Raw genomic sequence first — 14,131 nt, 5'->3', positions numbered from 1 at the left:
GCCTGTTGCAGTGTTCCCGTTTAATTTCTTCATGGAACGGTATATCTAGTGCAATGGTCCCCAAGTCATAGAGAAAATACAAAGCCCTTAACTGAATTTTGACTTTGGACTTACAGTATAAGAACTTAGAAACCATAAAAAAGGCACAGTTAGTTTATCAGAAACAAAACTAAATGTCTGCTTTCTTTTGCCCTGTTTGGTTGATTGATTTACTGATTGGTTTATTGATTGATTTACTGATTGATTTATTGATTGATTTACTGATTGCTTTACTGATTGATTTATTTTAGTCAGTGTCTCAGGCTAGCATCAAACTCAAACCTCCTGCCGAGTGTTGGGACTCCAATAGGGCACTATACTTTGATTCCTTTTGTCTTTTTATAACAGCTATTTCATCAAAATATAGTTACTGTGTCTCTAATTATTACTGAGCAGTGCTTTTATTAGACACAAATATTAATTATTGCCTTATTTGTACAATGCAAATTTAAATGTCTTTGAAATTACATGTCAACTTTAAATATGCTTCTTTTACATAGGTCAAATACTTTGGCCGTGATCCAGCTGATGGAAGAATGAGGCTTTCCCGCAAAGTCCTTCAGTCTCCAGCTATAACTGCTGTCAAAACTCTAAATGATAGAAGCAGCATTGTAATGGGAGAGTCTATGTCACAGTCATCATCCAACTCTTCCCCTTGACTCCTGTTGGAAATGGTATTCAACAGTGATATTCTGCAAAGCAAACTTTAATAGTCCCGTTTAATGTGTAGATTTCTATATAATTTAATGTTTGTATTAAAATGCTCTTTTCTGTAGGTGGAGTTTTCTGTATTGCTAGCCAGTTTCCAAATGACAACATAGAGACTTACTATTAATTGTGAAAACTCAGCCAATAGCTTACGCTTGTTTTTAGCTAGCTCTTATAACTTAACCCAATTCTAATCTGTGTGCTGTCCAGAAGCTTATTTACCTCTTCTACATAATATCCATCCTGCTTTCCAGCTTTTTCCATGTCTCCTCCCAACTCCACCCTCTACACAGCATCCTTTGTACCTGGAAATCCTGCCTACCTATTAGCTGTTCAGCTCTTTAGTAAATCAGTCCAAGTGGTATATCTTCACAATGTACGAAAAGATTATTCTACAGTACATTTCATGTGCCTTTTTTATTTCAGGATCAACCTATATTTGCCTTATTTATATTATAAAACCAATAAATATTTATTATTTAAAGTAATCTATTTTTAGGGGGCTGTAGAGAGGGCTCAGAGGTTAAGAGCACTGCTTGCTCTTCCAAAGGTCCTGAGTTCAATTCCCAGCAATCACATGGTGGCTCACAACCATCTGTAATGAGATCTGGTGTCCTCTTCTGGCCTGCAGGCATATATGCAGGCAAAACAGCATATATATAAGTAAATAAAAAGCTATTTTTATATCTTAGGACAGATTACCTTTTTGTTTCTTTAATTGTAAACTACTGAAAAATAATTGATCATGTATGCTCTCCTAAGGCTCTTTTCCTCTGCCTTCCTTCTCATGTTTGTTAATGGCCATTCTCCCTTAGGCATCTTATGGCTCCCCTTTACCCAGCAACTGTGCCTAGCTGCTGCTGTTTTGCATACTAGAACTTGCCATTTTGAAAGCCAGAACCTTTTCTTCACCGTAATTACACATTTAATTGTCATTGAGGGAGCTAATTTGGTTCCATTTTTAATGGTATGCCTTTCACAAAACCATAAATATAGTGAGATGAATCTTATAAATGGGTTTCTCACTAGAGTGATTTTTTTTTTCTTGGTTTTTCAAGACAGGGTTTCTCTGTGTAACAGCCCTGGCTGTCCTCAAACTCACAAAGATCCACCTTCCTCTGCCTTTCTGAGTGCTGGGATTAAAGGTGTGCACCACCATGTCCAACTGTTTTAATTACCTAAATATAAAAGATACCACTAGAGTCATTCTTTGTGTGTATATAATTGCCACTGTGTGGATATATTTTGTATATATTTTTGGTATAAGAGCTGAAGGAACCATTATTTATGTAATGTCATGTTCAGTGTCCTATTTTTTTTCTTTAGACAAGGTCTCATTATGTAGCTTTAGATAGCCTGGAACTCATTATACCAGGCTGGTCTAGAACTGACATCTACCTGTCAGACCCTAGAGTCCTACAAAGGCATGTGTCACCATACCTTGCTCATTGCCATAATTTAAAACATGCTACTAGTCCACAAAAAAAAAAAAAGCAGATACTACATAATTTAGACTGTCTAATCCTTTTATAATTCTTATAAAATATATGTGAATTCTTACTCAGGGCTAAGTCATAAGCTGTTAAATATGTGTCTGTCCAAGCCAAATACTTTTAAGGTACATTTATATGTAAGTCGACAAACATTATTCTGTGTAAAAGAGCATATTAAACAGCACCGATACCCTTTCTGAATTAGTGAAAGGAACTGGAAATTAAAAATTAAATTTGATTTCTATTTTGGATATACTGTTATTCTGTATTTGTCAAAGTGACCAAGTGCTATAACCCTTAGTTTAAGGGACAGTAACCCTTATTGTTTGGATTTCCTAATTATAATTTGGTTTTCTTAAATTTGCTCTTATTTTTTTTTTCAAAGGGACTGTAAACTGCTAATAATTTGGGAAAAAATGAAGCCAGTTCTTGGAACTCAAGAGGGGTGCCACAGAATTTAAATGGACAGCTCACTAATGCCAACAGCAGAAGCACCTTCATTTCTGCATAAACCAGCAGCCTACCATTAGAGCCAGACCTCCCTTCATCTTTATTCAAATCATGGTCGTTTTTCATAATTTCTAATGATGTTTTTGTTTTTGATTTTTTGGGAGGCAGCATTTCTCTATGTCGCCAAGGGTGTCCTGGAACTTGCTCTGTAGACCAGGCTGGCCTTGAACTCAGATCCACCCGTGCCTGCCTCCTGAGTGCTGGGATTAAATGTGTGCACCACCACCACCACCACCAGGCCCTCTAATTAAGTTTTTAATCTGAGCCTATCATATGCCAAAGACTAATTTATAGTACCTGAATACTGCTATTTGCAAATTGATCTTTTATGACCCTTTTTTTGACATACCATGAATTAGTGTTCAAATTTTTATATATATTTGTTTTGTGCACTTAGAAGCCATTGTATGTGTGTGGGGATCAGGACAACTTGTAGGATGTTGGTTCACTCACACTGTGTGGGTTCTAGGAGACAAACTCAGGGCATCAGACTTCACAATAATCATTGTACCTTTCCTTGCTGAGCCATCTGACTTGCTTAAATTATGGTTTTTATGTGACTATTTTCTTTCCCTTCCAAAACATTTTAAATTTCTGGATCTAAGATAGAAGCATGAACATGAGCCACCCTCTCTGTTGAGCTCAGCCAAGCGTCACATTCATTCAACATCTGCTGGACTAAGCACTAGGCATGGACAGGGGATGTCCGCAAACAGAGCCGAAGCTCGTGTTCACTTCTGCTTGAGAAAACTGGCAGTAAGCAGGGATGTAACATCTGACAAAGAAGCACATACCGTAATAGAAAGGAGTTGGAGTGATCTGTCCTACTGCTGCAGTGTAGACTATGAACAAGATCAGCTTGGAGAGGGAAAGATTTATTTGGCTTACACTGCCCAGATCACAATCTGTTGAGGAAAGCTAAGGGAAGAAAGTAAAACAGGTCATGAGGAGTACTTTTTACTGGCTTGCCCCCAATGGCTTACTCAGCCGGCCTTTTTAAAAAAATACTTTTCTTTAATCCCAGCACTCGGGAGGCAGAGGCAGGCGGATCTCTGTGAGTTCGAGACCAGCCTGGTCTACAAGAGCTAGTTCCAGGACAGGCTCCAAAGCCACAAAGAAACCCTGTCTCGAAAAAAAAAAAAAAAACAAACAAAAAAAATAAATAAAAAAAATACTTTTATTAATGTGTGTATATATATATATGTGATTATAATATATATATTTTTTGGTGGGGGGTATCAAGACAGGGTTTCTCTGTAGACCGGGCTGTAGAGGTGTGCGCCACCACCTCCCAGTAGCCCCGCCTGCTCTCTTATGCCATCTAGGACCAACTACCCCAGTGAACTAGGCCCCAGCACATCAAGCATTAATGAGTAAAATGCCCCCATAGCCTTGACAATTGGCTAATCAGATGCAAGCATTTTCTTGTTTGAGGCTCCCTTTTCCTAGATAATCCTGGCTTGTATAAAGTTGACAAAAATAAATAAAAAAATAAAAATCACACAGCCAGGACAAGTGATAAGAAGTTATTGTTTGAAATGAAATGATTCAGAACCACTTCCCTGAATAGATAATATTTAAAGAGACCTGAATGAAATAGAAGAAGGAAATGTGAAGACAAAATAAACTTTCATTTTATAAGTTAGTTTCACATAGTTTCGTCCTTTGCTTTGTATTAAGAATATAGTCAAGGGCTGGAGAGATGACTCAGAGGTTAAGAGCACTGACTACTCTTCCAGGAGTTCAATTCTCAGTAACCATATGGTGGCTCACAACCATCTATAACATCTGATGACCCACATGGTGAAAAGAGAAGCAGTTCCCTCAAGTTGTTCTCTGACTCCAGACATGCACCATAGTACTTAAGGACCAATGCCAAGTATATAAATGTAATAAAATTTGTTTAAAATACATATATATAACAAGTGGAAAGAGCAGATATTTTCAAAACATTTAATCAGGCAAACATGCTTAGTTATTTCTGAGGAATAAACAGAATCACAAGGAGTTTAACAGGCTGTGACAAATGCTTTCTCATGAAACTTGATAATAGGAAAGGCAGACAGTAGAAATGGGAAAGAGACTATAAAGACATTGAGTGTTGGGGATTAAAAAAAGAAAAAGCAGTGTTTAAGTCTCATGGGTGGATAGAATGAATATAGGGTTGAAGAGAAAGAAACAGCTCCACTGCCAACTTTAGCTTGAGGGTTGTAAAGGTAATAGTTCTGATATCGGTGGAAAACTTGCTAGGAATGAGTGAAGCCATCAACCAACAGAGGTGGCTGTTGTAGGAAGCAGCTGGAGACTGTTGTATCGCTTCTGGGGAATCTATCTAATGCAGAGAGAAGGGCCACCTAACCAAGTATTCCAACCAAGTCAAGCTGATCAAGTGAATTCATTGGGGTTGTATACAAGAGCAAGAATACAGACATGAAGCTACTTCTAAAGACATCCCCACCCTAGTGGTGTCCCTGCCCTTCTCAACTGGAGAATGTTAATCGACCCTAAATTCAGTCCCTAGCAACATATACCAAACGAAAAGAAAACCTGCATTTTCTGACTATCGTGCTACAGTATGATGCACTGTTTCCTTTGGAAACAATATAGTTACTAATTAATAAAGTTGGTAGACACTCTAGCAAAGGTTTCTTGCAATGTGGCTCAAACATCTCTTGCCTCTCAAGTGTTGGAGTTGCATACATGCATCCTGGCTCTGATTTTTGGCTTTTGTCTTTGTTGTTTTTAAAGACATGTTATGGGCCAGTGAGATGGCTCAGCCAATATAGGCTCTTGCCACCAAGTCTGACAACTAAATTCAATCCCTAGCACCACGTGATGGAAGGAAAGAAAGAACTGATTCCAGGTTGTCCTCTGACTCACACATACTGGCAAGTGAGTGCACACATGAATAAGGAATGTAAAAAGGAGGCTTAAAAAAAATGTTGGGCCAGCAAGATACCTTTTGTAGGTAAAGGCATTTGCCATCAAGCCTGGGTTTGATCCCAGAGATCCACATAGTATAAAGAGAGTAAGTCCTGACATCCACATGTGTGTAATGGCACATGCATATGCACATACACACACTAAATGAGTAAACATGTATTTTTAAATTATGTTATAGGTGTAACAGTTTAACCCCCAGAATACATAAAAACCCAAACATGGTGGTTTGCACTTGTAGTTCCAACACTGGGGAGGTGGAGATGGTACCGTGGTGTTCACTGGGCAGCCAGCATAGCCTTACTTGGAAATTCCAACAAACTGTTTCAAAATGAATGACACTGGAGATTTATCTGTGGCCACACACATACACACACGTGGTCATTTCATACAATGATGAGTTGGTCATAGTGGCCGGCACCTGTAATTCTCAAAACTCCTCAGGCTAAAGCAGGAGAATCTCTTGAGTCCAGAAATTTACCCAGTTTGGGTAGCATAAACCTCATCCTTAAAATAAGTCGGGTAGAGGAAATGTGACATTAAAATAAATAAAAAAAGCTTTCTACGAAGTGTAATTTTAATTGTTTTCTTAATACAGAGAAGTCATATGTGAGCCTGGCTTTAAGGGATGACAAGGAGAGGGTGTTAGGGGTCTAAAAAATGCTGCAGGTCCCCAAGTGGCTGTAGCAGGCAGTGGGCCACCAAGGCAGCCAGTCCCAGGCAGGGAGCCCTCCCCCGCCCCCCCCCCCCCCCCAGTGGCCCACTGGCCATGAGAGCCAGCAGGTCCTGGGGGGGGGGGGGAGTCATGGCAGCAGCTACCTCTTTGGGAGAGACAGAAAAGGGAAGGACTCAGGCTGGAAGCTCGGGGGTGGGAGGGTGGGGGGAGTAGGCAGAGCTTGTCTCTTAAAAGGACAGGACAGACCATTACAGAGGGGCAAACTGTTGAGTAGAAGCAGTTTAAACAGTGAAAAGCGTTAGAATTAAAGTAACTTTGTTTTGTATGTTCTAGGAGCACTGAAAAATACCATGTTTCATGAAAACTACAGTTGCTTGTTAATATTTTTAAATTGTGGCTATAAAATTCCCATAATTTCCAATAATTCATAAACTAGATGATGTTATATGAAATAAAAAGCACAAAATATGTAGATAATTATCATAAAGTATAAAAATTATAATAAAATACTGAAGGGGCAAACTTATTACCAGATGCCAAAGAAGTGTCTTACAAAACTCAATGAATAATGTCTTTGGTTTTGCAAATATCTATCAAAAAATTAGAAACAGGCTGAAGAGATGGCTCAGCAGTTAGGAGCACTTGGTACTCTTTCAGAGGACCTGAGTTGGTTTTCCAGCACCCACCTGGTGGCTACAGTACCAAGGGTACTGATACCCTCTTCTGGCCTCTTCTGCTTACAGGATTCTAAATGCATATGGTATACATATAAATCTTTTTTTAAGTTTAATTTTATGTGCATTGGTGTAAAGATATCATCCCTTGGAACTGAAGTAACAGTTGTGAGCTGGCACTTGTGGGTGCTGGGAATTGAACCCAGGTCCTCTGAAAGAGCAGCCAGTGCTCTTAACCACTAAGCCATCTCTCCAGCTCCACACATAAAACTGGAAGCATGGCTGTCAAAGTCAGGAACATAACAAGCACCACTATTGTTCAACTCTCTGGTGGTCTTATTGAGATCAATGTTATGACATTAAAAGGGAGTGTCAGAGAAAAAAACATTTGCAGATGACCACCTAAGCCACTTACTACAAAACAATTATGATTTACAAGTGAGCACATCAAAATAGCTGTCTTCTCGGGGTGTCAAAAGCTGCTATGTAAAAAGCAAAAGCCATCACCTTTCAAGCTTTGAAGAGCTAAGAGCAGCGAGTTTGGCCCATCCCTGTAGTCAACACTACGGTTAAATTATCTGCTCCTAAAGAGTCAATGAACACAATGAAGACCCTTAACTGAACACTTTGAAAACCTAATCCCAGTGTACTGACTTCTTAATACCACATGCTAGCTGATTTTAGTTCCTTCAGTGTGTAATCTACCCTCTTAAACAGGCCCAGCAAATCCCCCAGATTCTGCTAAGATCTAAAGCTAGCTGTGAAGACAGCTCAAAGAGAGAATCAGGGCGAATATAGTAAAGGACTTTGAAGAGGGAGGGAGTGCTTGCTTTCACAAGGATTTGTGAGCTGCTTTTACAAGGGCTGAGGGTCTAAGGGGCTCTCATCCACATTTGAAGGCTTCAGGTTTTCTTTTCTTAGTTATGTATCACCTGTGGTGGTTATCCCTGTTGTCCACTTGACCATATCTGGAATTAACTAAAACCCAAGCAGCTGGATAGGTTTGAATGAAAATGGAAACCCCACAGTCTCATGAGGAGTGGCACTATCTGAAAGGATTAGGAAGTCACCATGTCTGCCTGTGCACTACCTTGCCTCCTGCCATGATGACAATGAACTGGATCTCTGAACTATTAACTAGCCTCAATTAACTGTTTTCCCCTTTCAGAGCTGTCATGGTCACAGTGTCTCTCACAGCATTAAAACCCTAAGATAGTATACCATGTTGTAGCAAAGCTCCTCCCCTCACCAAACAAATGTCACTTTATCAAAGCTTCTACTGGCACCAATGTTTCAGCATTTAAGAGCTCTTGCAGAGAACCAGAACCCACATCAGCCTGCTCCTAACTAAGTAACTCCAGTTCCAGGGATCCAACACCTTCTGGTTCTGATGACACCTGCACTCACCCAAACATTCATGCACAGAATGAAAAATAAATCTTTTAAAAAGGTCCTTGTGGGGGTGGGAGAGATGGCTCAGAGTTAAGACCACTGGCTGCTCTTCCTGAGGGCCTGAGTTGAATACCCAGCCACCACATGATGGCTCACAACCAACTATAATGAGATCTGGTGCCATCCTCTGGCATGCAGGCGTTCCTGTGTGTATAACACTGTGATAAACCTTAAAAAGTCTTTGTGCTAAACATGCTTTTGTCTATTATTCATTCTCTAAATCCAATATAACAAGTATTTAAGTAACATTGGTATTATAATAGGCATTATTATCCAGAGATGATGTAAACTATTCTACAAGAGATGATAGGTAATAAGCAAAACATATGCCATTTTATATAAGGGACTTAGGATACACAGAATTTGGTATTGATGAGTCCATGAATAAATCATTCAAGTCACCTAGAGACCAACACACATTAACATTTGTATTATGATAAACTATCTTTAAGATACACCATGAAACCTAATGGAAAAAAAATGTTCAAAAATTTATTAATTCAAGATGGCGATAGTAGCATTAAAACAAGTGTGTAACTATATAGGCCACCCACAAGAAATGGGCCCCATTTTAGCAACATACACAGAAAGGTGGGAGAGTTTTAACGAGGAATGATACAGTCAGTGTTTCCTGAAGAAAAACTGAATAGCAGGAAGCAGGAGCTGAAGAGACCTTGCACTGCACAAGTTTCTGTCTTTTTTTTTTTTTAATGTATAGAGGTATTACTTATAAAAACAGGACATCGGGGGCTCGGTTTGGCTAGAACTTTTTGGTGAGATTCTGAGGGAAGGTGTGGTTATGGTGAGGTGCTTTCAGACAAGCACGAATGGGGCCCTGCACTGTAGATTTCTGCTCTAGCCTTCTGCCCCTACATCTGTTAGAGTTCAAAGTTATTAACGGAGCCAAAATCACTCTCTACAGAAAATTCTCTGTAAACCCTGAAATTCCCCGTCACAAAGCTAAATGGGCTTCCAGGATCTGTCCAGTGCTCTTGCAAAGGCCTTTTCTCCTGAGGAGTGGACAATGGGCAAATGTTAGAAATAACCCAGGAGTGTCCTCTAACACTGGGCTAAAAATGGCCTATGTTCTTTCTGTGGCCTTTCCAAAACCAATTATATTTTCCCTGGCTCAGAGTACACTTCGTACATATCAATCACAGCAATGTCCAGCACATATGGATAACAATTCAAGTCCTTTTGTCAAAGGCAATACCCCGCTATAAATCATAGGCTGGCCTGCACCGCTCAGATCCTCCTGTCTCAGTGTTTCCAAGTGAACTCATCACAGGCAGGTAGCAGCACGCCAGCCTACAGATTCAGAGAAGAGAATTATACATCATATTTTGAAACTATCTTTTAATCAAGCGCCTACTGTACACAAGCTCCACCTTTCAGCATACTGGTGAAATGTTCACGTCTAACCAATCTCAACAAACATAAGCACACTCGGGTAAGTGTTGTGATAACTACAACTCCCGAAATACACCGCGGGGTCACCATGTGCACTTATCCCCATGCTTTTCAGATTAGAGACAAGAGCAGGCCGAGCTGAAGGACAGTATCGTGAACCCACTGGCGGCTAGACAGACAGGACGAGCCGCAAGCGTCCCGCGCGAACCCGTCTTCAGCCCGCCGGGCCGAGGCCTCCGAGGCGCAGACCGATGGCAGGCACTACGAGGCTACCGGCAGGCAGAACGTCTGGACGGGCCACAGGAAACAGGCAACGCTTCCGTAGAACCTTACAGTCGCCTGCTGCTCACGGTGGCCAGGGAGCACCTCCCAGGCAGAACGTAGCCGCCATGCATCCCGCAAATCCTCAAGAAGAAATCAGAAACACCACGGCGGCAGCCACCTTCCACTGGAGAAGGCAGAAAACCTCGCGAGATCTCCCCGCCCAGGAGGCGGGCCGGAAGAGCAGGAAGTCCCTCCCGGGCCTGCGCCCCCCAGTGCGTCCTCCTCGCGAGAGCGCCAGGTTTGGCTCTCCGGAATTGTGTTCCGCGTAGAGATGCTGTGCGCTGGGCTCGTCGGCCGCCGTAGCCCCTGCTAGGGCAGCCCGTGCAACCCTTCTGGAAGAGGAAGAGAAAGGCTGAGAGAGTCGGGTTACAAGATGGCGGATCTGTAGTAGTTTCCGCGGCGGGCGGCGGCAGCCGGAGAGCAAAGGGAAGAGACGTTGGTCGTGCGCAGGGGTGGAGGGAGGGGACCGGAGAGCACGGGCGGCGGGCTCCCGATGGCTCTTGTCACCCCTTCTCGCGGCTAGACCTTTGGAGCCATGGTGAACTCGGGCCTCTCCAGAGCCGCCGCCGCCACCGCTGCCGCTGCCGGCTCACAGGAGTGAGGGCCACCGGCGAGGTGAGCGAGGAGGCGGCGGCTGGAGCGGGGGGCCCAGCAGCCACCATGTCGGATACACGGCGGCGGGTGAAGGTCTACACCCTGAACGAAGACCGGCAATGGGACGACCGGGGCACCGGGCACGTCTCCTCCACTTACGTCGAGGAGCTCAAGGGGATGTCGCTGCTGGTCCGTGCCGAGTCCGACGGTAAGGGGATTGGAACGCGGGAAGAGAGGAGCGTGCCTTCGGTTGCGGCACAAGCTGGGGTGTGAAGTCCGGGCTCGGGGGGGGGGGGGGGGACAGCGCATGGCATGGGGCTTGAGCCTGCCCTTCTCAACGATAAAAACAAACTACTGGGCCTGGGTTCACTCGCCGTCAGACGTGGACTTCCAGTTCCTCCGCCTCCATCCCTATTAAGGATTTGACTCCTTCCGCTCCAATCCCTGCCTGGTTATTGAGGTTTAGAATGTGAAGAGTGGGAAGTCGGTAGGAGACCAGATAGGAACCTAACCCGTGAGATAATGTCACCCCGTACCCGCTTTGGGTACAGTCTGGTCCTTTATGTATGTCCAATATAAAGGGGTTAGTAAAACTCTTCTGAGTGCCTTAGGGAAAAAACGGACTCTTTCTTGGAGTTAGTATAGACCGTTGCTACGATGTAAACACGAGCACCTACGGTTTTACTTTTTGATCCCTCCAGGTTGCCTTTATAGAGAATGGCGGGGGGGGGATGGGTTCCACAGTCTCAATAAGTTAGAAAACCAAAGCAGACTCGGAGATTGTATTTGTTGATTGCAGAATTCATAGAAAGCATTTTAATATTAAAAGTTGACAGCCATAATTATAATTACAACAGCTACTACCTGTACTCAAGAACTACGCAATTGGAGTAACTGATATATGTAGGTAATAGAAGACTAACAGTCTTAGATTTATTTTTGGCAGTGTTGTACTAATGTAGAGTCCCCTTTATTAACAGTCAAGGGAATTTTATGTGGGGGGTTTTGTTGTTGTTACTCATTGTCATAGGAACAGGGTAAGTGTAATTTGTATGGTAAGTCTCTCCAGGGCCCTCGTAATTTGTTTTGGTAGACAGGAAATACAGTGAAACAGCTTTTGTTAAAGTTAATCTTCAAATGGACAGTTAGACCCTAAAAGTTTTATTTTAGTTTTCTCATAGTCTGAATATTGGTTTCACGTAAATATTTCCCTCTAAAGACATTTGGAGATAGGATGAAAGATTGTAAGCTAAATATGTAGCCTAGATCTGGAGAGAAAATTGTATTAAAATACATTTTGTAGCTTCAGCTCTTCAGCGTGTGAAGAAACTTGAAACATTTGTAAAATGTGTGTTATTGAAGAAGGCTTTATAGTTTGAGACTTACATGTTTTTTTTAACTCTTTCAGGATCTCTACTCTTGGAGTCAAAGATAAATCCAAACACTGCATATCAGAAACAACAGGTAAGTAGTTAACCAATCTTTAATGTAAAAAACTGTGTTTGTCATCTGACAAAGATGGGAATACTTTCCAGACCAGAAAAACAGTTTGGTAACTAAAGTTAGAAGCCATATGTATTTACCTTTCAGGTTGGTAGAGTTTCAAACTGAAAAGTGATTTTTATATTGGCAGTTTATACTGTTGTGTTTTTTTTTTAATCGAGCCACTGTTTGTATTAGAAAACAGTGGGGGTTTTTGTTCTTGTTTACAGTAAGACAGGTCTCTTCCTATATGCTCTGCCCTAAACCATTTATTCTGAGTCACATTTGAAAGAAATGACTTAAAAGAAGATTCAGACTGTTCAGTTACTACCATTAAGAAAGAAATTCAACAATGGTGGTGCATATGTTTAATCCCACCACTTAGGAGGCAGAGGCAGGTGGATCTCTGTGAATTCAAGTATGGCCTGGTCTACAAAGCAAGTTCCAGGACAGCCAGGGCAATATAGAAAAACAACAACAAAATCAGAGGGATACTTTTAAAGCAATGAAAGCCTGTTTGGTGAGAAATTGGATCCTTTGTCCAAGGAAAGGGGCTTATTGAGGGATTTTTAGGTGGCATTTAAGTTCTGCTTTAAATTGTATGCATATTTTTGATATAATCAATTGATAATTGATACTCTATAAATACACATATTGTTAATTATGTAACATTTTCTCAATATTGTTGTCTCTTTGGAAAAGGAAAGCTGTTTTAGTATTTCTAATTTAACATGAGGATGACAGATTTGAGTCATCCTTTATCTGTGAATGTTTTCATTTTTATTGTGAAATACTATCAAAATTGAATATTGTAGAGAATAATATAGTGGGCTCTGTTATAACACCATCAGTTTACTAATATTAACATACTATATCCTTTTCAATTTTTTGTAATATTTAACATGGGTAGAGGTTAAAAATCTCTTTTGTGTCTATCCCGTTTTATCCATTCTTTATTCCCTATGGCACCTCTACTAAAATTACGTGTATTCTTTCTGTAGATGCTTTTATACCTTTCCTGCATGTCTCTTGTGTGTTTTAAACTTTTATACTATTGATACCATACTTTTACATATTCTTAAATTTGTATTTTCACACTTTTTTGAAGATTTATTTGTGTTATTGTAGGTAGCTTTTTAAAATGCTGTATTATGCTGATGTATGATATATACCTATGAGACATTTGGATTATTTCCTCGTGTGTGTGTGTGTGTGTGTGTGTGTGTGTGTGCGCGCGCGCTTTTGGAGGAGGTATGTAAAATCACGATGACAGATTTTGTAGGGAAGAGAGAAATTATTTTAGGTTTATAATTATAGCATCAAGTCTACCTTTCTTTAAGGTCTATGGAAATTTGGATGCTATAAATATTTCACGTAAGAAATAAAATTACATCCATTATAAAGGTTGTTAATAGGAAAATTTTTAATGTATGTAATTGCTTTGTACTTGCAGTACATTCTTAGTTCCTTGAAATATTTTAGCATTTAGCTAGTAGCTTTTCTTTCTCTTAGATAATTTTTATATATTATCTCTTAGATAATTTTTATATGAATCTTTTGTCTTGAACATTTGTCTTGAACATTTGAATGTTTCTCTGTATCTTAGATATGTATGAGGACATTTAAATTTATTTCAGACTTGATTAGGCAGATAATTAGTTACTCTTGTGTTTTGAGTTTTGTAAGATAGCTAGTTGTGGGTTTTTGCTCGTTTGTGGGGAGATACTAATATTTTGTCATCTTTCTCCTACCTACATGATTATAAAATGATAAGGACATTTGCTCATAACTGTGGCTCGTAAGGCATAAGCAGGTCCTTACACATTTAG

General features: G+C 40.7%; 2 protein-coding genes across 6 annotated transcripts in view; both read left to right on the top strand.

The window, feature by feature from the left end:
* The window catches only part of Pnpt1 (polyribonucleotide nucleotidyltransferase 1), a 36,600-nt gene extending 32,734 nt beyond the window's left edge, over window positions 1-3,866 (top strand). Inside the window, exons 28-29 of one of the 2 annotated variants that reach the window (XM_041669323.1) lie at window positions 540-713; window positions 2,626-3,866. In XM_041669323.1, coding sequence (XP_041525257.1) covers window positions 540-698 — 159 coding nt within the window. In that variant the 3' untranslated portion in view covers window positions 699-713; window positions 2,626-3,866. Of the gene's footprint in view, window positions 1-539; window positions 2,485-2,625 lie in introns of those variants that run through there. The other variant, XM_041669324.1, reaches the window with a different exon arrangement.
* Window positions 3,867-10,594: 6,728 nt separating this feature from the next.
* Window positions 10,595-14,131, top strand: part of Ppp4r3b (protein phosphatase 4 regulatory subunit 3B) — a 59,583-nt gene continuing 56,046 nt past the window's right edge. For 3 of the 4 annotated variants that reach the window (XM_041669252.1, XM_041669250.1, XM_041669249.1), the window contains exons 1-2: window positions 10,595-11,028; window positions 12,229-12,284. In XM_041669252.1, the coding sequence (XP_041525186.1) occupies window positions 10,887-11,028; window positions 12,229-12,284 (198 nt within the window). In that variant the 5' untranslated portion in view covers window positions 10,595-10,886. The remainder of the gene's footprint in view (window positions 11,029-12,228; window positions 12,285-14,131) is intronic. The other variant, XM_041669251.1, reaches the window with a different exon arrangement.

This window comes from Microtus oregoni, unplaced genomic scaffold, assembly GCF_018167655.1.
Source record: "Microtus oregoni isolate MIOR12 unplaced genomic scaffold, Mior012 000019F_ref0000042, whole genome shotgun sequence".
Taxonomy (NCBI): Eukaryota; Metazoa; Chordata; class Mammalia; order Rodentia; family Cricetidae; genus Microtus; species Microtus oregoni.
The sequence above is the reverse complement of the archived record's forward strand: the minus strand, read 5'-3'. Positions and strand labels throughout refer to the sequence as shown.